General features: G+C 47.0%; 1 protein-coding gene, 1 long non-coding RNA gene and 1 other non-coding gene across 3 annotated transcripts in view; 1 reads left to right on the forward strand and 2 right to left on the reverse strand.

The window, feature by feature from the left end:
* Positions 1-3,747: 3,747 nt before the first annotated feature.
* The window catches only part of ZFYVE26 (zinc finger FYVE-type containing 26), a 64,801-nt gene continuing 45,417 nt past the window's right edge, over positions 3,748-23,131 (reverse strand). The window contains exons 32-42 of the mRNA XM_043472364.1: positions 21,958-22,178; positions 18,356-18,503; positions 17,922-18,131; positions 16,900-17,118; positions 12,555-12,752; positions 11,473-11,672; positions 10,593-10,734; positions 10,236-10,295; positions 8,901-9,083; positions 8,113-8,157; positions 3,748-5,823 (exon numbers count right to left, since the gene is read on the reverse strand). Of these exons, the coding sequence (XP_043328299.1) occupies positions 5,620-5,823; positions 8,113-8,157; positions 8,901-9,083; positions 10,236-10,295; positions 10,593-10,734; positions 11,473-11,672; positions 12,555-12,752; positions 16,900-17,118; positions 17,922-18,131; positions 18,356-18,503; positions 21,958-22,178 (1,830 nt within the window). The 3' untranslated portion in view covers positions 3,748-5,619. The remainder of the gene's footprint in view (positions 5,824-8,112; positions 8,158-8,900; positions 9,084-10,235; positions 10,296-10,592; positions 10,735-11,472; positions 11,673-12,554; positions 12,753-16,899; positions 17,119-17,921; positions 18,132-18,355; positions 18,504-21,957; positions 22,179-23,131) is intronic.
* TRNAE-UUC lies at positions 16,662-16,734 on the reverse strand. The gene has a single exon. It is a non-coding gene; the product is annotated as a tRNA-Glu (tRNA).
* LOC122443784 lies at positions 19,474-23,070 on the forward strand. Its single transcript, XR_006270110.1, has 3 exons — positions 19,474-19,585; positions 20,853-20,937; positions 22,946-23,070. It is a non-coding gene; the product is annotated as an uncharacterized LOC122443784 (long non-coding RNA).

The following is a 23,131-nucleotide window of genomic DNA, read 5'->3' on the forward strand; positions in this document are numbered from 1 at the left end:
GAAATGTTCTGGAGAGGGATGGTAGTGATGATTGCAAACAATGTGAATGCATTTAATGCTACTGAACTGCACACTAAAAAATGGTTAAAATGGAACTTACAGTTGCCAGGGGGAAGGGATAGTTAGGGAGTTTGGGATGGTCATGTACACACTGCTATATTTAAAAATGATAACCAACAAAGACCTACTGTATAGCACATGGAACTCTGCTCAATGATATGTGGCAGCCTGGATGGGAGGGGGTTTGGGAGAGAATGGATGCTTGTATATATATGGTGGAGTCCCTTAAGCTATTCACCTGAAACTATCACAACATTTTAAATCAACTATATTCCAATACAAAATAAAAAATTCCAGATAAACAAAATGGTTAAAATTATAAATCTTTTTGTTAGGGACATTTTAATCACAATAACAGCTAAATAACATCATGGCAAATAGATGGGGAAACAATGGAAATAGTGACAGATTTTATTTTCTGGGCTCCAAAATAACTACAGACAGTGACTGCAGCCATGAAATTAAAAGATGCTTGCTCCTTGGAAGAAAAGCTGTGACAAACCTAGACAGCATATTAAAAAGCAGAGATATTACTTTGCTGACAAACGTCCATATAGTCAAAGTAATGGTTTTTCTAGTAGTCATGTACGGATGTGAGAGCTGGACAATAAAAAAGGCTGAGTACCAAAGAATTGATGTCTTTGAACTGTGGTGCTGGAGAAGACTCTTGAGAGTCTCTTGGACAGATCAAACCAGTCCATCCTAAAAGAAATCAACCCTGAATATTCATTGGAAGGACTAATGCTGAAGCTGAAGCTTCAATATTTGGGCTACCTGATGTGAAGAGCCGACTCATTGGGAAAGACCCTGATGCTGGGAAAAACTGAAGGCAGGAGAAGGGGATGATAGAGGATGAGACAGTCGGATGGCATCACCGACTCAATGGACATGAGTTTGAGCAAGCTCTGGGAGATGGTGAAGGACAGGGAAGCCTGGTGTGCTGCAGTCCATGGGGTCACAAAGAGTTGGACACAACTGAGCAACTGAACAACAATTAAATGTTTCAGGGATTCTGGAATTTATATCTGCTTAGAAAGACTTCCCATACTTGAAGATCATAGAAAAGTTATTTTTTCCAGAACTATTTTGTCTGTTAATATGGAGTTGGCTGGAGGTGCAACTTTTGGATAGGTGTTTGAGATGAAGGAAATAGGCTTCTTCAACAGTCAGAGGAGGAAGTGACAAGGACCTGAAGTAAGGTGATGAAGGGCCAGGTTCTTCAACTGGGAAAGCAGGATAGGAGGTTTTGGCTTTCAACAGGATATATGCTTGATGCATTGTAGGTACTTGAATATTTGTTGAATGATGAGGGAAAAGAAAGAGTCAATACAGAGAACTCCTGAGGTTTCTAACCCAGGCAGCATTCACAATAGTAATATTAACACTAATTAATTGATACTAATATTCATTGAAGGAGGAAGGTTTGTGAGTAGAATAGGATGTGTTCCATTTTGAATATGCTAATATTTTTAGGGGCAATTCAGCCATCTGGGTGAGTTTCAGAAAAGAAACAAAAGCTGGATCTTTTGTGGAAAAAAGTTAAGGAAGACAAATTTGGTTTCTAACTTGTCCAATGAAGATGATTGCTGAAGCTATGGGATTATTCGGGAGAATATATGAGTGTCAAGAGAGAATGGATGAGACATTGAAGGATTTTAGTCCTTCAGTGGGATGAAGAGGAGGTATAGCCAGAGCAGCAAATAATTTGCAGAAAAGGCACTTGAAGTGGGTTTGAAGGGAATTCCCTGCTGGTCCAGCAATTAGGAGTCTGCACTTCCACTGCCAGGGATACACGTTTGATCCCGGGTCAGTGAACTAAGATCGCACATGCTGAATGGTGAGGCAAAAAAAAAAGTAAAAGAAATGAGCTTGAAGGAAGGTTTTGGATAACAGCAGATTGGAAGGTGGGGTAGTGGAGGTGGTGAAAGAAGAGTGCCAAGCAGAAATAACAACATGAAGAAATAAGGAGTGTGAAAGAACCCCACTGAAGAAGCCATTCAGCAACCAGATGTTGAGTAAATCTGTTGTAGAAGAATTGGAGGCTTCAAGGATGGGTCAGTTAACATCATTACTATAGAAGAGAGGATGACCAAGACAGGCCATTTCCCTCAGGGTTATGGTGACTGTTGCTATTTGGTTTCTTGAGTATGAAGAATCTGAGAACATTTGATCTACTTCACTTAAAGCTCCAGCCAAAGATATCCAGTAAATTTGGAGCGTCTCAGATTTCTAAACATAGTCTGGATCCTCTATCTTAGATTTACTTTGGGTGTTCCAATTTCCTTTGTTTGAAGCATCTTTGTGCCAGATCCCAAACAGGGGATTTTCAGGTCGACTTTCATCATTACTTTTTGTTTGTTGTGTGTTTGAAGTTTTTGCTAATTTTCTTAAATGAGATATTGGATGAGATCATGTTCCTGGGGAAAGAAGATAATGGTAGCAAAGCTCCCGTCTGTGACTCAAGTGTCATTCTGCACACAGGTGCTGTAAGAGGGCGGCCAGAAAACAACAAGCCCAGTGTGAGTTCTACTTTCCCCAAAGATCTGACCCCTGGTTTCAAAGAGTCACAGTTTGGTTGATATTAAAAAGATACATAGAATTAAAGAAAAAAAGCCAGCTTGAAAAAAAATTTCAGAGTTCCATTTTTCATTCTCAGACTGGCAGAGATCTACAAAGTTTGCTAAGTGTTGAGGTAAGGGTGTGGGAAAGCAGGCCCTTGTCTTCACTGCTGGTGGGACAGGTAATTACGATGACCTCTATGTAAGGTAACTGACAACACTCACCAAATGTTCATATTCTCTGACCCAGGGTATTCTAGTTCAGAGGTTTTTAATTTTTTGACTATGCCATGCAGCATACAGGATCCTAGTTCCCCAACCAGGGATAGAACCCATACCTCCTGCATTGGAAGGTTAAGACCACTGGACTGCCAGGAAGTCTTTGACCCAGGGTATTCCAGACAAGATAATTCACTGCAGCATAATCTGTTGTGGTAAAGATGGCAACAACCTAAACTATCCATCAATAGAGACTGGTTAAATAATTATGGCATATCTTCACCACAGACTACTTCAGTCATTATTGCTTCTATATGCATTAAAGAGTTCTGAAACTATACATGACAAACTGGTCACACAGGTAGCCTCTGGGAGGGGATGGGTCTGAGGGCTGAGGAGATAGGGGTGGGAAGGACTTTTCATTTGCCTTCTCTACCTGATGAATGTATGACCTACCTCCACCCACCACTCTGAATGAAGCAAAAAAAAAAAAAAAATCCCTGGTGGTAGAGAGTACACAAATAGTTGTTTTTGTGTGCCTAGTTGCTTCAGTTGTGTTGACTCCTTGCAACTCCATGGACTGTAGCCCGCCAGGCTCCTCTGTCCCTGGGATTCTTCAGGCAAGAATACTGGAGTGGGTTGCCATGCCCTCCTCCAGGGGATCTTTCCAGCCCAGGGATTGAACCTGGGCCTCCTGCATTGCAGGCAGATTCTTTACCATCTGAGCCACCTAGGAAACTTGAGATAAATCTTAACCTAAGAGGTCTGAGTTATAACAGGAATGATTTTGAGAAGTTCAAGAGTTGAAGGTCATTTCATCTTTCCCACCCACCTTTTCTCTCCACACAGAACCCAAGGCAAGAAGGGAAGGGTAAGAGCAAGACAGCACAAAGGAGCCATGAAGCCAAGAACCTGTAGGACAGACATTTTATTGACTTGCTTACAGTCAAACATTCAACCCGTCGACCTGCCCGTTAGTTAATTGTTTTGCTGGAGACCACAGCCGGATGCCCAAAGGCCCTTAGCCTCATCTTATGTCAGTCTAGTCAATGGTTGCCTATTTTACAGTTCAATTAGTTAGAGGAAAATGTCAGGAAAATCTGGTCTTAACATCTCAAATTAATGGCTGTAAGATTTGCAATCCATTTAGTATAAAGTGCTCAAGTTCAGTGCAAAAAGGGCAGAATTGCAAGGGCAAGCAGATGCCAGGGAAGAACGTTTCCTGGGAGACAGATGCATTCTACGACTCAAAGACAAAAAAGCCACTTGTCCAACTTCCCCATAAAGGAGTCTAGTATTTTCTTTGCCATCTCTTCCCTCCCTCAGAGGACCAAAACTTCTACAGATGCTCTTAGAGTTGTTTAGTTCACTATTTAAAAAACCTGGTTCAGAGGGAGATCCGCAGGGTTTCTAAGCACCAGAGATACTGACTTGGGCTTCTAGCTCCCGTTCCTCTCAGCAGCCCCTGTGAGGTGGACGGGCTGAGCTCTGGCTGGTGGGAGGCTTGCAACTGTGGAGCTCTTTTCACACCCCTCGTTTGCAAATTCACATCACGGACTAGGGCAGACCTTTTCCAGAAGCTTGCCACGTCTCCAGTGGGAAGACAGGCCCACACTAATTAAATAAAGGAGCACTTCATTTGGTTGCTCACCAACTGGACATGACCTTATGTCATCATCTCCTTGTTTAACTCTTGTCCTCAGGCCCAACTTTACAGTGAACCTTTGACTCCCACTGTTAAGACAAAGAAATGCACTGCCTTCTCAATGACTCTGGGTCTCTGCATGTCCACCCTTCTGTCCTGAAGAGAAGCAGGTGGAAAGAGGAAGCGATTTTCTAACCAATTTAAGGGGCATAAATAGGACTGTAACTCAAACAGGCAAAGTCTAGTCATTTGGTCCCAGGACCTTAGCTACTGTTTATCTCCCAGACTCTCCAAGAGGAAGCCATGTTCTCTTACTTGGCAGCAGGAATATTGACAAAAGCCAGTTCTGCGCTTGTAGACAACTCTCCTGCAATGCTGTTTGGAGAGGTTCCCCTTTCTCTCCCTGTGGATGAACACGATGGCGCCCCTCCTGCCTGTGTCTGGGGTTCCAGACCCCATCAGGTATCCAGGCATCCACAGCTTTCAGATGCCAGCACCTGAGGATCCTTCTGTTCAGACTACCTTCCAAAGACTCACAGTAACTCTTGTGCTTATGAGAGGAGAGAGGCTTAGAATGGTTTCACACCACTGGAAGCACCTGCCCCAAAGCCATCTCTGCATCTGGGGACGGGAAGGAGGGGAAAAGAGGCAAGCCTTCTGATGCAGCTCCATCATTCTGTCAAAAACCCTTGTAGTCACGAGAAGCTTCTGGAACATCTCCACACCAAGGGGACTGTGTACAAACAGGATGAACCCGGGTTAAGAACCAAAAACGCAGGAAGGTTTTCAGACAGGCAGAAGTCAAAAGTAAAGTGCCTCTTTGCAGTGGGCGAGAGCTTTGTTCAGAAATGCTTGAGCGTAAACATGAGCGTGAAGAGCGTGCACACACACACACACTCACTCTGAGGTAGAAAGAACTGGCCATCTCCAGACAAACACACACAGACTCCACAATTTTACAGAAACATGGCACTTGCGTGAAAGATTTCCTATCTTTGCTCAAAATAGCAGGTCGGGTCCAGTTCCAGCTCTTTCCAACCTGGGGTGGAGCCAGGGAAGTCCTGCCCCACATGAGGAAAGAGCCGGAAGTGTGCCCATCACTCCTGCCCCACAGCTGTCTGGCCCTGCAGCCCAGGGTCACTTCCTGGAGGCCGAACCATGGGCACCCCGGCTGCGGCTTGTCAGAAGCCACTGGGAGCAGATGTCTTGCACCACTGCGTCCCCGCTGCTCTTGGCGGCCTGCTGCACCCGCTCGACTAGGACCGCGGCCCGAGAATGTTCTTGCTTCACGGCGATCAGGTAGGCGGAACGCAGCTTGCAGCACGTCAGGTAGGCCTGAACCTGGCAATTGGGTGTGAGAGACAGCCGGAAGGAAACCATCACTGACAAGTCACCAAGGAGCAGGGCCGCGTGAAGAGAGACAAGACAGCACTGCTCACCCACCAATAACTATAACTGGGTTCTTGCCTTTTATTACGTTATGGTCACTCTTTAAATATTCTGGACACTAAGCTATTACACTGTATTACTGTACAGTGGAAAAGTTATTATAAATAAGCCAAGAATTTTAAAAAGCAGAAGGCAGGCAGGCAGAGCCTGGCCTCTATCTACTCCCTCCAAGACTCCTCACTCTCCTGGGCTTTCCAGCTTTCTCTGGGCCTCACTGCTGACAAACTGTGGTTTTTGCGGTTATTTGAGTGATTATTTGATTGACATCTGTCTCCTTGACTAGGAGGTAAAGAAGAGTGTCTGCTTTTTCTAACCATTCCTGGAGCCAAGCACAGGGCCTGGCATGTGGGTACTCCATGAATATTCATGAAGTGAATGAATGAGTCAGTTATCATACCTGCCCCCTACAATGGGCACACAGGGCCCCTTTCTCTATTTTCTTTGACCTGCTGAATTAAAAATCTTGGGGAAAGAAATGCAGATACACAATTAGAAAAAGTCTAATTAAGGGGTGGCCCCAGGTTGACCTTACTTGCTGTTTGCATCAGAGGCAGTCTAGTTTCCTGCATTCTGGACACACTCCATCTCATGAGTTCCTAGCGTGAGGGAGATGAGAGCCCCTTCCTTCCCCGCCCTGAACCCACCAGCACCTCTCTGGTTAGCCAGGGCTCCAGGCGAGCGAATGGCAAGGTCCTGGTGAACTGCCTCAGAACTCCAGGCCAGTAGGTGCCTTTTGCCATGACAGTCCTCCTGGTGGTTGGAGAGGACTCCTCTCTTCGTGTTTCAAAGCTCTACCTTCTTTTCTTATTTTAGTCACTAAAGTCTTCCTTTTCTAAGCTCAGTTACAGATAATCTACAGCTGCAAGATGTCTGGCACGTTCTGAGCTCTGGTCTGGTTAATCCATCTGCTGTTCTGGGATGTTTGCTCTCTCCCAGACCTTCAGCTCCCTTGGCACCAGTGTACACTGAACGGAATATCACCAAGTTGACAGGCAAAACTCCCTACCTAGAGAAGGGCATTTTTCCAGAAAGTCTGGAATAAAAACTGAATGAAGCTGTTCTACGGCAAGATCTTGTGGCCTTAGATCACTTAAGTGTGTTAGAACAGCAACTGGCAGAAGAAAAAACCTGAAGTAGTAACAATGACGGTAGCCAGGGTCCGTCTTTTCCAGGGACAAAGCCTCTGTCCTACTGAGCAGGAGGTTCCCCGAAGGCTTAGAAAAGAACCACACACAGTCTGAGAATCAAGAAACCTGGGTCTCAGGCCTGTCGCGTTCTCATTCTGATTCTAGAAGAAGAATTTTTCACATTTCGGGATGTCAGAATTCCATCCTTTTCATAAGATCGCATCAGGATCTCGCAGAATTAGATGAAGAAATGTTAAGAACAGATCCTCCCTAAACCCTCAAATGAAACATGCCCTGGGAATTCAGTTCAGGAAATAGCAATACTGTCATGGGGAGCAGCAACATGGTAGTGTAAGAAGTTGTTTGCTAACACGAGTTTTCTTCACGAGGGACTCAGATGATTCCACTGCTAGTGGCCAGGGCGGGCTGGCTGGGTTTTCTCATACCTCTCCTGGCCTGCAGGCCTCCCCCTGAATGGCAGGTGGATCGAGCCTGTGGTGGAGTCACAAACTGGAGCAGCTGGGAATACTTTTATTCTGCCTGGCACCCTCACCGAGGTTCACTCATTTCCTATGCAATGGGAAGCAGGTACGGGCCTCAGGGGAAAGGCCCATTCTGGAGACTGAGGCACTAACAGGCATTGCTGGTCAAAGGGTTGGCTGGGTTTTTTCCCTACCAGAGAGGGTACCCTCGCTCCTTTAGGATAAAGAGATGCCTGTTTACTCTGAGAACCTTATTCAGTGAGACAATCTGCAAGTGAGGATTTCCTAGGGATGGGAGAGAAAACCTCCGTGGAAAATGGGGAGAGTAGAAAGGCCTGTGTGTCTTGGGGGTACAGAAGAGAGAGGGCCAAGGCTCATGTCAGGGTCTCATGTTCTCTACAAGTTACCTCCCTTCTACACCCTTGTCTGGGTCCCGGCCCCACCTCTGATAATAAAGAGGGCGAGACAGGGGTTGAATGGAACTGTTGTAGCAAGTGAGGGGTGAAGGTGCCAAGGCAGGTCCAAAGGGCTGTTCCCGCGCAATCAATGGGTGCAGAGACAACTCTGCTCACCTTGTTGTCATCACTGTGTATCGCCTGGATCAGGCCCTCCAGCTCCTGTGCGGGACAGAGACACAGCAGCCGTGAGGCGGAGGGGGTAACAGAGGGGGCCCCTGGCATGGGAGCTGGGGCTCAACTCCGTCTCAGCCCAGCCCTTCTGACTCTGGGTGGGGATGCCTGCCTGACCCTTCCTTATAAACTCAACTCCTGGGAAACCCCTGGTGGTCCAGTGGTTAGGAGTCAGTGCTTTCACTGCCGAGGGCCCGGGTTCAGTCCCTGGTTGGGGAAATGAGATCCCAAAAGCCTCGTGGGGTGGCCAAAATAAACAAACAAACACCTCAACTCCTGCTATCAGAGCAACAGAGGAAATCTAATGATAAGACTAAGCTTGGGAATCTGACAATCAACATGAGACAAAAAGCTTTTCCTTGGCTTTCATGAATGATGTGTCTTTGTTCATCCCACAGAGAAGCCATCGGGGAACAGTTTTGCAGATGACATGTCACCTGTAGACCCATATTGACCTCGTCTACAATCCCTGGGAGAAACTCAACTCCACCGGTCCGCAGACACTTCCAGGTGTCAATAACATCAGGCAACAGGATGCTGAGGGGCGGCTTCTGGATACATACTGTGGATTTTCTTTCCAGGGAAGGGTTGATTAGAGTAAGGCATTATAGAGGGGTCAGAAAGACAGAGGGATCTTGTCGAGTTTTGGGTACATGATGGGGAAGAGAAAAATAGAGGGGGATGTGAAGACACTGAAACAGATGCAGGAGCCGAGGTCTGGGGGGGTGTACCTGGGGGGGAATCCTCCTGAACGCTTCCACGCAGTTGAGGAGGACGGTGTCCCCATCGCTTTGGGCCGCCATGCCCGACTCGCTGACGCACTTGAGCAGCTGTCGGATTTCACTGTACTTCTCCCTCTCCACCAGCTGCCGGGCGGCCTTGCAGTAGGTAGCAGCAGCATCCAGCTGGAAGTCCTAGAAGAGAACACAGAATGACAAGGGTAGGGAGGCAGGGACTCCACAGCCGGTGGAAGGAAGGTGACATTTACAGAGCTCCAAACGGGCTTGGGGCAGACACGCCAGATTGACTGCAGTCCCAAGAGGAAACATATGTAAGCAGACAACCAGCAGAAAGTTCCTCTTTTGGAGTTCGGCAGACATTTGGGAAGCAAGCATGAAAACTGGGACTTTGAGATCTATGCTGGTACATTTCACTTGCTGCCACGTCACTGCCTGAAGATATTCTAATCAAATGCCCCAGACCAGTTCATTCTCCCTCTAACGAGTTAACCTTCTCTTGGAAAATGGATGTCGGGGGCTGATACTGGCTTCCCAGGACACCAGGTGCTCTGTGAAGAGAGGCTGTGGTGTTAGGAGCAGACCAATTCGCCAAAAGACTGATGATCTAGAAACTACCGGATAAACACTCCGTTGCCTTTGGGTCTGAAAGGAGCTGTCACTCCACCTGCCTATGGAGAGCTTTGTCCAACACAGAAAATGGGTGGGAAGAAAAGAGATCTGTCAGATTGGATTGCTTGCTGTCTTTGGTCCTTGAGATGTGCACAGTGTTAATTAAGACCCTGCCTGCCTGGAGAGTGAGGGGCCCCTGGGTGCCTCTGTGTCACGGTGCAGTAGGGGTGGCCTGGCTTCTCATGGTCTCAGCGCCCTGCTCCATCCTCTATCCAGTGCCACAGCTGTACCTGGGTCCTCTTATTACAGCAACAAGAAATGTACACTTCGGGCCGGCTCGTGGGCAGCTGAAGGATGGAGGGGCGGCTCTTGCTGCCAGGGAGCCCCTCCCATTGAATAGGACCACTCTTCCCCCCATCATCTCCTCCAGGTATGCTCCCCTGCAAGGAGGACAGCTGTGGTGAACTGTCCTAGACCCGGTTTCAGGTATTTATTTGACAGTTTTGATGAACTTGTCACCAGTCGCTTGGCTTTTGTCAAAGTGGCCTTTGGTCTCGAACTTGACCCAGTTTTGTAACAGCCACCTCGTTGCTTTCATCCTTGATGTAGTATAAATCTGCTTTTCTCGGGATAAAAATTTTCTGAGGAATAATCTCTCACAGAACTGTGCTCATGTGCTGATCCCTGCTCGTATAATCCTGAGTAATCCGGTCATACCTGCAGAACACGGAATGCAATTCCAAAACCATCTTCTACATTTTTCCCTCCTAGCATGACCTGAAAAGGAGAGGGAAACATGCTTACAGAAGCGATAATGACTGGAGCAGCCCCTCAGTCAAGAACAAGGCCCTCGTTCATTCATTTATTCCAACAAATATCCGTGAAGACTCTACTGAGCACAGGCACATGGGATACGAGAGTCGTCAAAATGGACTCGAGCCACAGCCTTCTGGGGCTCACATTCCATTGGGGAGGCAACCATCAAACAAACGACTGAAATAATCAGACGATGCCAACTGTGATGAGCATTCTGAAAGAGAATGGCCTGCCAGGGGTCTGAGTCATCAGGCATACCTTGCAGGCAACATCCATTTTCATGTTGTTATTTCCAAACAGGGTTGGCAGAGGCGAGGCAGTGACTTGGGAGGTCCCGGCACTTTCGCAGCGATGCAAGAACCTGGTCACTTCCATCTGCAGCTGAAGGGTGTTCATGTGTCTGGGGGGACAGGCGACGCACAGTCTAGCCTCAGGAGGGAACTCGGGGGTAACGAGGACCAGGGGGGGCTGAGAAGTCATAACAGGATGGCAGTGGAAAGGGCAAGAGAAAGGGATGTGGAGGGAAGGGATCCAAAATGCCCTCTGAGACGTTACGACAGGACAAAAATGGGTGACGAGTGTTTACAGAGCATGGTAGGCTGCTAACAACAACAGAGGTTGAGACAGACGTGAACGCTGCCCTCGAGGCCAGAGGAGAGGTGGGTAAGGAACAAGCACATCAAGGCATCTAGCGACTGGGGCTGGGAAGGAAAAAACGGTGGCAGTGAGCATTCACTTCAGATGTGGTGTCCTCAGCATAGAGCTGAGAGGAGGGGAGGACTCGGGGTGCTGAGGAGCCGGCGTGCCTGACGCACCACAAGGAAGGAGTACTGCGACGTAAGATGGGGATGAAGGCTCGCCCAGGACCTCTTTTGTCTCTTGCACAGGGTAGGGGTTTAGCCTGATTGTCACGAGTGAGCCTAATCTCCGCCGCTCCCCTAGTCGCCTTTTCTCCAAGCTCCTCTGGAGACTTTTGAGACTTAACACCAGACACAACCATCCATGAAGGACTCCTATCAGGTGTATATGTTTGTTTCTCATGAGTTCAGAGATGGGCGAGAGCGGCTTCGTCACCAAACAGTCCCCTGGGTTCCAGCCCTTCTGCACCACCCCAACTGTTCCCTGAACCCCGAGCTACCTTGACACATCGGACGCCGTCATCTTCTTTCGGAAGAAGGTGGTTTTCTTCCTTCCGCTACGCCGGGAGGTTTCTTGGAGGTAGATCTTCAGGTGGTCCTTGGCTTTCAGCAGCCAGGAGAGCTTCTCTCCCAGCTCCGTGTACGTCTTTGCTTTGTGAGTGAAGAACCGGATACAGGTCATGGCGGCCCGCACGTGGTCCTGGAAGAGGAAAATGAATGTTCTGGTCAAAGGAGATTTGCAGGGTGGGGATGTGGGGAGAATTCTGATCTGAATTCCACCCGGGATGTCTGGTTGCCAGCACCCCTCCCCTCAGAGGCCCAAGAGATCTGCAAGTGAACTGACTGGCTGGGCTCTTGTCAGTTGTTTCTGCAGCCTTGTGGGCTGTGCTTGGGCTCACCTGTGTCCAACTCTTTGAGACCCCATGGACTGTAGCCTTCCAGGCTCCTCCATCCATGGGATTCTCCAGGCAAGAGTACTGGAGTTTGTTGCCATTCCCTCCTCCAGGGGATCTTCCCACTCCGGGGATCGAACCTGCGTCTCCCGTGTCTCCTGCATTGCAGGAGGATTCTTTACCCACTGAGCCATGGGGGAAACAGCTGGCAGGACTCTTGGGTGGGACATTATTCTTCCACAAAAGAGATCTTTAAAAAGCAGATTTGGGATACTCCATTTGACTTGCCATCACTTTCACTCTGGCACTGAATCATTCAAAGTCTCACAGACTAGAAGAAACCTGATCCTTCTGCTTTCATTTATATTCTCTAAAAATACTTCTCCACCCTTCCTTATGAAATAATTCTGTATTCACGCCCCATGTTTATCTAGAAACTACCATATCCCTCTTCTTTTTAATCTTTATATTTCCTGAATTCTGACAAAATTAAAGTTTGCCTCTTTGGGATGAGAATGGAAATCCTGATATTATATAAGAATGCCTCAGAGCAACATGGATTTGTTGTTGCTGAGTCAAGGAGCAAGGCTAGGGGCCAAGGGACAGTCTTGTCCCCTCATCCTGTGCAGACCCACCTCACGGCAAGGCTGCGGGGACAGAGGCGGCAGGCAGGATGGGGCTGTTGTTACCTTCATAAACTGCTGCAGCTCATACAGGATGTGGTAGTAGTTCTTCTTCTGTAAATGCTGGCAGGCGGCAATCAAGTACTTTCCCCAGCTTTCCAAGGATGAGTCAATAGATTCTAGGAGGTTTTCTAAATCGTGTAGCTTCCCACTTTTATAGCTTGGCTGGAAAATGCCTTCTATGAAGACTTCTGGGGGACTCTCCTGGAGCAGGGCAAAGCAACAAGTCAGAAGTCTGCAGCCTGGTTCTGGCACTGCTCGGGACCCATTCTGAGTTTCCTTCCACTCACATCCCTCGGCATTCTCCTACAGTCGTGCTACTTAACCTTTTTGTGCATCACAGATGGATCCCTTTGAGAATCCCACTCCAGTGACTGCTTCTCCCCTTCTCTGTACAGAAGAGCTCCTTGATGGAGTTATCTACACTCCCTGTCTCTAATTCCTCTCCTGTGATTGTCTCTTAAACTCTCATCCAGCTTTTATACCTACAACTCCACTGCAACTGCCCCTTAGGTCACTGAAGACTTCTACTTTTGTTAAATCTAAAATTCTTAAGTCCTTATTTTCCACCTATCCTGTCAACAGCTGCTGATAGCTGGTGGCTTGCTCCTTGAAAAACTGTCTTTATTTGTCTCCCAGGATACCACCCCTGCCAGGTTTTCATTCTATTTCTCTGGCTAGTCCTTCTCTATCTCTTTTGTTGATTCCTCCTAAGCTCCCCAGGGCTTAGGAGGATCCTCTTTTTTTTAACTCACTCTTTTGATTTCATAAGTCTCAGGGCTTTAAATCTAGCTATTTGCTGATTATGTCTAAATCTCTATTTCTAGCCTGTTTATTCTTCCTGAACTCCATAACTGTATCTCTAAATTATATTCAACTGCCAACCCAAAAAGTCCTCTTGGATATCTAGAGAACAATACATACTGATATAAAACTGCACTCCTGACTGTTTCTCCTCAATCTGCTCTTTCTGCAGTCTTCCCTTTCTCAGATGGCAATTTTATTCTTCTATTTGTTCAGGCCAAAAGCCTTCACCATCTTCTTCTTACCTTGCAATACAGAAGTCATTACCAAATTCTACTGGCTCCACCTCAAATATACACAGAATCTATATGTAACTGACCACTTCTCACCACCTCCATGTACCACTGTGGTCCAGGCCATGGGCACCACTTGCCTGAATGATCGCAATGGCCTCCTCCCTGGTCTACCTCGTTTACCTCCTGCCTCTTTTTTGACTAATGTCAATTGACCCAAGTGATCTGGTTAAAACATAAGTTAGATCACGTTATTTCTCTGCTCAAAATCTTCCAAAGGTTTTCCTTCTCACGCAGCACAAAGCCCAAGTCCTTATAATGTCCGCAAGGCCCTATATGATCTGGGCCCTAATTAGGTTTCTGACCTTACCTGCTCCCATCCCTTCCCCAGCTCACTCAGCTTAAGCCACCCTAGCCTTTGCCCTTGTGACTCCCTCCACCCGGACTGTGCTTCCTCCACAATCTGCATGGTTCATTCCCCACCTTCTTTAGGCCTTCACTCAGATGTCACCTGTCCAGACATCTGTCTATAATCATACAATTCGCCTCTTCCCTCTCCCCTACTTTATTCTTATTACTTGTCACCTACACTATATATTTTATCTTGTTTATTGCCTCTCTCCCTAGTATAATGTAAGTTTTATAAAAGTAGCTTTTTTTGGCTTGCCTTTTTTTTTCTTCACTGTTGTACTTCTGGTGTCTAGAACAGTCCTCGGCTATTCAATAACTATTTTTTGGGTGAATGAATAAATGATAAATATCATGGATCTCATCAGGAAAGTGTACACACACACTAATCTACTCAATTCTGAAGTTCATCTGTGGTTTAGAGACCCTGAATCTTACCCCCCCATTGCATAGTCATAGAAAAGAAAATCATTTGGCCCTTAGACTTTAGATTATGAGTAAGTGATGGGAAGGGAAGGACAGCTATAAACTCACGGCAGTACAACCATGCTGGCCTTGAAGCACTGGACACAACTGTTTAGAAGTGGAGAGGATCTGGGCTTTAGAACATGCACAGTGGGTGAGGGGCTTCTTTCCCAATTTTGGCTCTTCCTAAAAACTCAAACCTAACCTAAAAGTTGTAGGACACACTTTAAGAAGTAGGGAGATCAGCTGCACTGGAAAGGTGGAATATCTCAGAAGAGCAACCCCATAAGAACTTTCATTTCATCCACTCATTCATTCATAACTGGCACTAGGACAGGTGCCTGAAGATAGCAGGTAAGGTAAGTAAGGGCCTTCTCGGTCCAGACGGGAAGACACAATTGTAAAGAAATAGCTGCAATCCACTGGGATAAAAGCTATAAGAAACCTAGATTCTAGGCACAAAGGTGGTATATAGGAAGAGGTCAATGCTCAACAGAGAGGGTCTAGAAGGACAAACAGGAGTTCTCCAAGAAAACAAGGAGGGGCAGGGCATCCTAGGGAGGGGAAACAGCAATGCAGACTCCTGAGGTAAGAAAGGGTGTGGAACAATTAGGAAAATTTGAACAATCTGGCAAGTCTGGAATACACACCATAGATAGGATTTGTGGTGAAAATAAATTGGAGAAATAAGGGGACCTGATCCTATTGTGTTCTGCATTCATGCTAAAGAGAGTGGACTTCGTCTTACAGCCATGGAGATCCACCAAAGGCCTTTTAGAGAGAGGAATCACATGAATTATGAATAACATAAATAACATGTACTATGTTTTAGAAAGCTCTCTAAGGGATGAAAGGCAGGGAATGAGCATCTTCCATGCTCTAGGCATTCAGTTGTAATTTTCACAATGTTTATCTATTTATTTTTTTCTGTTGCTCTCCACCTGTTTGAGAAGGTAAGATAGTCCACTTCAAGGGTAGTTGTGATTACAGGAGACAGAAAGGCTTCTTTCCTAGCTCTGTCTAATGTAAAGCAGGGGCAATGCTGTTGTCAGCTTTAACCAAGATAAGCAAATAAGCAGCTTAACTCTCTGGACTGGTCATCAGAAGAAACAGAACTGGGTGAGGTAAAGCAGCTTTATCTCAAAACTCACCTGGAAACTGAGTAAACAGAAACAATTAGCAATTGAAGACCAAATAATATAACTTTTACAATATTCTTGACAACTGGTTAAGACACAGTAGCTAAGGCAGTAGTGAAAACATTTCCCTTTGGCTGTCCTGTGTGTGTATGTGCTCATTCATGTCCGACTCTGTGATCCCATGGACTGTAAACTGCCAGGCTCCTCTGTCCATGGGATTTTTCAGGCAAGAATACAGGAGTGGGTTGCCATTTCCTCCTCCAGGGGATCTTCCTGACCCAGAGATCAAACCTGTGTCTCCAACATTCTGTAGGGGTGGGGTTACCAGGACTCTGTACTGCTGACTCACTTGGAGACATCCGAGAAGGTATGTCTATTTGTAAACTTTCACTGGCTACCATTTTGGATGAGGGCAGCAGACTAAAATTAAAGTAAAACTCAAGTTTCTTTCTTTTTATATGAAATTTGGTATGAACCAGTTTTTCCTCAGAAAAACTTCATGGGGCCTTCAGATAAAAAAAGAGAAGGCCAAAGAGTCATGGTGAAATGGAGTGTTGACTTGGCTTAACAATGGCTCCAAGGAAATAACGCACTTCAAGGGTGCCTTTGCCTCCTATGAGAGGAGAGCAGAGGACATCACAGGAAGAAAGGAGAGCATATTCTCCTCCCGTGAGATGCCTGGGGGCCCAAACTGAGGATCTGCGCCATGGGTGCTTCCTGGTCTTTGTGGAGACATCTCTGAGCAGACTCGCAGCTGGGTCACCAGCAGGACACACTCCAGAGCAGGTGGGAAGGGTGTGGAAACAGAAGTTAAGCAATTTGCCCAAGGTCACACCACTCATACCAAGCATCTCATTCCAGAGCCCACATTCTCAGCTATTATTTAGTTCTGCTGTATGTTCTGGGAGAAGGGATGAAATTTGTCATTGCCAGTGAGAAGGGCAATCTGAGATCCAGGTTAAGACTTTTGCCTGCTCATCAAAACATGATTTGTGTAGAGAGAATTTGCCATTTGTGGTTTTTTCTTTTTTTTTGGTCATGCCACACAACTCTCAGGATCCTAGTTCCTTGACCAGGGATTGAACCTGGGTCCTCAGCAGTGAAAGTGCAGAGTCCCAACCACTGGACCACCAGGGAAATCCGTAGAATTTGCCATCTGGACTTGACTCTGCCCAAGATGATCCTACAGCTGAACCCTGGGGTAAGGTTAAGGGGGGTTATCTCCCCCCCTGAAAGCCGGGTAGGCCAAGCCAGGTGGGCGAGGCAGGTACAGCCGTGTGAGAGCGTGTCTGTGGGTCCCACCTTGTGGAGCAGGTGCAGCAGGGCTTCCCGCAGGCAGCTGTGCCTCACATAGAAGCTGATGATGGCCAGGTGGGTGCTGTAGTTATGCAGGTAGAAGAGGCATTCTTGGTAGTAGGTGTTGTTCAGGATCTTCCCTTCAGGAATCACCTCCAGAGAGAGGCTCTGCGTCCGGAGGGTTGCTTCCAGCTCTTTCAAGGTGGCCAAGAAATCATCATCTTGCTGCCAAGAGAGGACAGAGTGAGAGGGACCAAGGGACCCAGAGAGTTCTCAGCAGCCTCTGGACACACTGCTTTCAAAAAACGCTTAACAATATGGAAAAATGCTCTCTCGTATAGTTTGAAGGGTACAAAACAGGCAGGATATAAAATACTATACATTAAACCGTATGCCATGCCATGCTAAGTACACTTTGGTCATATCTGACTCTTTGCGACCCTGTGGACTGTAGCCCACCAGACTCCTCTGTTCATGGGGATTCTGCAGGCAAGAAAACTGGAGTGGCTTGCCGTGCCCTCCTCCAGGGGATCTTCCTGACCCAGGGATAGAACCCGCATCTCCTGCATTGGCAGGCAGGTTCTTATACCACTAGCACCACCTGTAGAACCCTATATACTGTACAGCAGCAATTTAATTCAAAAACACAACAAAGAAAAGTCACCAAAATCTAAATACAGCTTAAGTCTGGATATGGGATATGTGACTTTCATGTCTTTAAAATAATTCTTTTTTATTTTTTTGTTGTTGGATATTTGACTCTTTATGACTTATCTAATCACATAGATGGTGAGGGACAGGGAAGCCTGGCATGCAGCAGGTCCATGGGTCACGAAGAGTAGGACAGGACTAGGCGACTTTCTTGGAAAAGCAACCACATATACTGGAAAGAAGGAAATCCAAACTGGACAGCTCTGGGCCAGGGCTGCACTGTCAGTGGGACGGAAGCAGGATCTTCTCCCCAGGCTGTCACTGCTCTGGGGCCTCGCTGCCCCCCTGAGCCCAGCCTCTGCCTGCTGCACTCTTACCACAGATAGGAGTGGCCTCGCTGTGGACTCCAAGTACTCGACCACCTCCTGTACCAGCCTTGAGCCATGACTCAGCTGATTGAGGTCGAGAGGGGGCTTTAGGCATCGGCTGAACTTCTCCCGTGCGGCAGTGAGGTTCCCAGCTTTGAGGCAGGCCATGCCCCAAGCGTGCCATGCCCCGGTGGTATCAAGGCCAGTCTTTGTGGAGACCTGGAGGAAAAACTGCTCCTTTTAGGGAAAAGGACTTGCAGCCAGGCCTGAGGGTCCCAAAGATTGATTCTATCCCCTTGTTGCCAATCATCTCCCTCACCCCACCCCACCCCACCCGCCATGACTCCCACACTGGCAAACTGGTCATGCCCTAGACACTCTCCGTGGCCAAGGAAAAGTGGAGGAAGTAACTTGTTGGGGCAGACATCAGCTCTGTGCCTCACCTCAACACCCAGTTGGTAGTACTCAGCTTCCAAGAGCTGGTTCCTGAGCCTGGTTACCGCAGCCGGTTGCAAGATCTGATCCAGAGATGGCACGTGGCGATAGGCGGCAGCAACTAAAATATTCAGCACATCGACCTTGCTGATGTAGCTACCAGGAGGAAAAGGGCATGGCAGTGAGGCTCCCCAGGGTCCTCCCAGGAACAGGTGCTGCTTAAAGGTTTCCTGTTTTATTTTTAATGTGAAATGGGATCACGAGAATTGGGAGGTACATGGGCGAATAGGCTCTGGAGTCAGACTTTCTGATTCTCAACTCTATCACTTGGTGGCTCTATGATCTTGGGCAAGTTAGTTAACCTTTCTCTGCCTCAATGTATTCATCTGTGAAATGGATATAATAACAGGGAGTTTTAAGGATAAAATGAAATAACTGAAGGAAAAGAGCTTAGGATGGTATCTGGAGCTTTGCAGTGGATTGTGGTAGATGTAGTTAGTCGATCAGCCGTGTCCAACTCTTTGTGACCCCATGGACTGTAGCCTGCCAGGTTTCTCTGTCTATGGAATTCTCCAGGCAAGAATACTGTAGTGGGTTGCCATTGCCTTCTCCAGGGGATCTTCCCAACCCAGGGATCGAACCCAGGTTTCCTGCACTGCAGGCAGATACTTTACCATCTGAGCCACCAGGGAGGCCCTCCAGGGAAGCTTTCAGGAACTCATTAAATGTTAGCTATCAATACGTGGAATAGGGACGTTCTGGGACACTCAGGTTTATTTGAGGCAAGGCCTCTACATTGAATGTTAGCAGCTCACAGGCTACCTGTTGCTTTTCGGTTCTCTGGAAGCCTATCTGGGAGAGCGCATACAGATTGTATCACGGTTTGCATCTCCAGTCAGTATGGAGGTCACAGCACTACCATCCTCTGGAGTGCTGCTGGGCAGGGGCCTCCTGGCCCTTCACTTGGATTCTAGTGCCCTGGACTTGACATCCTCTACCTGGGTCAAAGGTGGATACTGTCACCAGGACTGCTGCCTCTGATCTTACTCCTGATATTTGGTGACCGCAAAAACCTTTTAAAGACAGACTCCAGAAAGCTGTCTGGGATCATTCTGTGTGGCCCTACCTGAGACAGGCCTACACTCAAGGTTCTTGACTCTTGTATCAGATTCTATCAAAACCCATCCACGGATCCTGACTTGTCCACTGATTTCCCTGGAAAGGGATTCAGCACATGAGTGAGTCTCAACTAGTGGGGGTATGGCAGGGGATGGTATAGTGTATAAAAGAAAGCTTGGTATCATCATGTATTGGATGTGTAATAGGTGGTTTGAGCTTTTTTGTTTTTAAACATTATTTGTCTACAGACTCTTGAGCATCCCTTGGACTGCAAGGAGATCAAACCAGTCAATCCTAAAGGAAATCAATAGTCATTGGAAAGACTGAGGCTGAAGCCCCGACACTTTGGCCACCTGATTCGAAGAGCCGACTCATTGGAAAAGACCCTGGTGCTGGGAAAGACTGAGGGCAGGAGGAGAAGGGGGTGACAGAAGATAAGATGGTTGGATGGCATCATCGACTCAATGGACAGGAGTCTGAACAAACTCCGGGAGATAGTGAAGGAGTCTGGTGTGCTGCAGTCCATGGGGTTGCAAAAAGTTGGACATAGCTTAGCAACTGAATGACAACAATTTGTGTACCGGAAGAAGGTATTTAAAACAGTGGAAAAATACTCTGCAAACCAGGAGTTCTCAATACACGAGAGATGAATCTACTGTTGTCAGCAACTGGGCACAAGTGCAGCTAATGTGAGGACTCCAGGGTTGGGCAGAAAGAATGTGTCATTTGAAACCACTGCTGTTACGTGTCCAGAAGCACATGGCACCTGGGGGTGGTTGAGAATCCTGCTGAAGCAAGGACCTCCTGAATTTCTGCTTACTTAGCCCAAAGTGGATATTGCCTCCATCTGTACTGGATTTTGAAGGAAGTTTAGGACTTATTATTAAATTTGTTCTGCCTCCCCACAATCTATCTTTTTTCTCTTAATAAGATTGTATTTCATTTACATTTCTGATATTTGAGAAATATTCAGACATCTCAAGATTTTTAACATTAACTCTACCTTTTGCTATATGCAATGGTTTCTGTTCTTTCCTTCTCTTCTCCCCCATTTCTGATAAATTGGTATAGTTTTGGTTCTTCACATGGTTATTTAAAAAACTGTATTTAACATATTATAGTCCTCTTTTTTTGTCAACTTGAAAAATGATATAGAAACCTTTGTCTCTTGATCAAGGAGTAAAATTAACTCCTATATATTTCCTTCCACTTCCTGTCCCACTTCTTTCTGCCTTTCTCAACCTTCAGGTCTTTGTTAATAATAAAACTAACATTTTTGGAGTACACAGGCTCAGTTCTTAGCCCTTTATATGGATATAGTACTCACACTTTATCCTTATAACAGCCATAGGGAATAAATATCATTATCATCCCCATTTTCCACAGGAGGAAACTGAGGCCCAGAGTCATCTAAAGTTACAGAGCTCTAGGAAGTGGTGAATCTGAGCGTCACTGCACTCTCTGTGATCTGGTGAGTGTGCAGGCCGGTACTCTGGGCAAGTGCCTAAAGCACTGATACATCAAAGAAAATTATGCTCTCTTCTCTGAAATCTGGGTAGGACAGAGTGCTGGGAACACACAACATGAGTCACACATTTGGGTGGGTAAGCTGGGAATTGGGAGTTTTCACTGTCAGGTTAACGGAGGCAGAGCAGGTTGTGCTGGGGCCTGGGGCAGAATCCTCCCTTTTCTATAGAGACTTCTATTTTATGACTCACGTGTCTCCCTGGGATGCAGGGACAGACCAGTCCACAGTGCGATTCAAAGATCTGTCATCCACAACTCCCTGAGGCCATGGTCTCAATTTGGTCAAGGCTAGGTAGACTTTTGGTTAAGGCTAAGGATACATTTTCTGTGTCTTTTTTTTTTTGTCTTTTTTTTAAAAATTTTGGTTGCACTGAGCAGCATGCAGGATCTTAGTTCTCCAACCAGGAATCGAACCTGCACCCTCTGCGGTGGAAGATCGGAGTCTTAACCACTGTACAGCCAGGGAGGTCCCAGGACACATTTTCTTTAAAAGTCAGAAAGTTCCACAGAGACTAAAGGTGTTCCCCTAAATTAATTTTAATTACAAATTAGCCAGTCTTTCAGACTGGGTATAGCTAGAGAACCTTCCTTGAGGACCCCTCAGGGAAAGGGAAGAACTGTCATGGGAGGGTGACAAGGACGGCTTGGGGTCTGGTGATGGCATTTGCCAACGTCAGACGGGCTGCCAAAACAGTTCAGCACATCTTGTCAGAAGATGGGGAGGTGAAAACTCACAGTGGGATCAGAAAAAGAAGCTGGATAAACATGTTATTGTTTAGTCGCTAAGTTGGGTCCGACTCTTTGGCGATCCCATGGACTATATAGCCTGCCAGGCTCCTCTGTCCATGGGATTTCCCAGGCTGGAATGGGTTGCCACTTCCTTCTCCAGGGGAAGTTTGACCCAGGGATCGAACTTGCGTCTCATGACCACCAGGTAAAAGGACAGGGACTCACTTCCACTTACCTGTCACAAAGGGCCAGGTCCTGGCTCTGGCCTGCCTTGACGAACATCATCTTGGCGCTGAAGAGCAGCTGCTTCATGATGTCCGTGAGCAGCCCGGCATCCACCTCGGGGTTGGTGAGCCCCTGGGACAGCCTGCAGCAGTGCTCGATCAGCTGGTGGCCGCAGGCCACGCTGTCCTCGTGCAGATTCAGGATGGCAATGCACAGGGAGGCGCTGGGGGCCTGGCCCGAGTGGAAGAGGAGAGACGCACACCGTGAGTTCAGGGGCCAGACCAGGCTGCAGATGTAGCTGGGGAGGCAGGAATTCTACCCATTCCAGGAAGCTTGAAAAACTCAGGAGGAAGAAGCCAAACTCCCACAGAGCAGAAGTGGAACTAAACCCGTTTCAGAAGTTCTAAGTCATACTCTGGCTGCTAGGTTTTGTCACCTGACTGGGGAGAAGGCAGCTGTGTCCATGTGTTACCTACTTCTTGGAAACGTCCGGAGGGGCCCTTCTTTTCCAGTTTCCTAGGAGTTCAGCTGCTCTTTAATGTTGGTTTGGACAACAGTTGCCTTGCTTGTTTAGCTACCTGGCGAGGTCTCTGCTTCAAGCCACTGGACACAATGCTGCTAAATTAATATTCCTAAAGCACACTCCATGGCCCCTGACATCTACCAAATACATATATCTCACTGCAGAGTGTAAGGTCCTACACATAAATAGCCCATTTCAACCTTGCCTCTATTAATACCCCATGTTTCCTTCAAATTAAATCACTCCCAACTCCCCAACTATTTTGGACACTGTGTCTTTGCTTGGATGTTCTAGTTTGGAATTTGGAATCTTTCCCCTATCCTCACTCCCCTCATGACACCCAAACTTCTGCTTGTCAAACTCCTACCACACTTCCAAAGCTCATCTTAAATGGCATGAAGGCTTTCCTGATTTCCTCTTGTGTATTTCTCAAGCTGTTCCTCATTTTGTGCTTTTAATGGTTTCCTTGCCTTAGGTCCCATGTGATTACACTGTGAGCAAGTGAAGACCAGCCTGTGTTTGTCCAACTCTGCATTTCCTGCTATGTACTACACATCATGTGTGTGTGTGTGTGTTTTCAGCTGATCAGTCGTGTCTGACTCTTGGCGACCCCGTGGACTGCAGCCCGCCAGTCTCCTCTGTCCATGGGGATTCTCCAGGC

The sequence above is a fragment of the Cervus canadensis genome, chromosome 6 (assembly GCF_019320065.1).
Source record: "Cervus canadensis isolate Bull #8, Minnesota chromosome 6, ASM1932006v1, whole genome shotgun sequence".
In the NCBI taxonomy this organism is placed as follows: domain Eukaryota; kingdom Metazoa; phylum Chordata; class Mammalia; order Artiodactyla; family Cervidae; genus Cervus; species Cervus canadensis.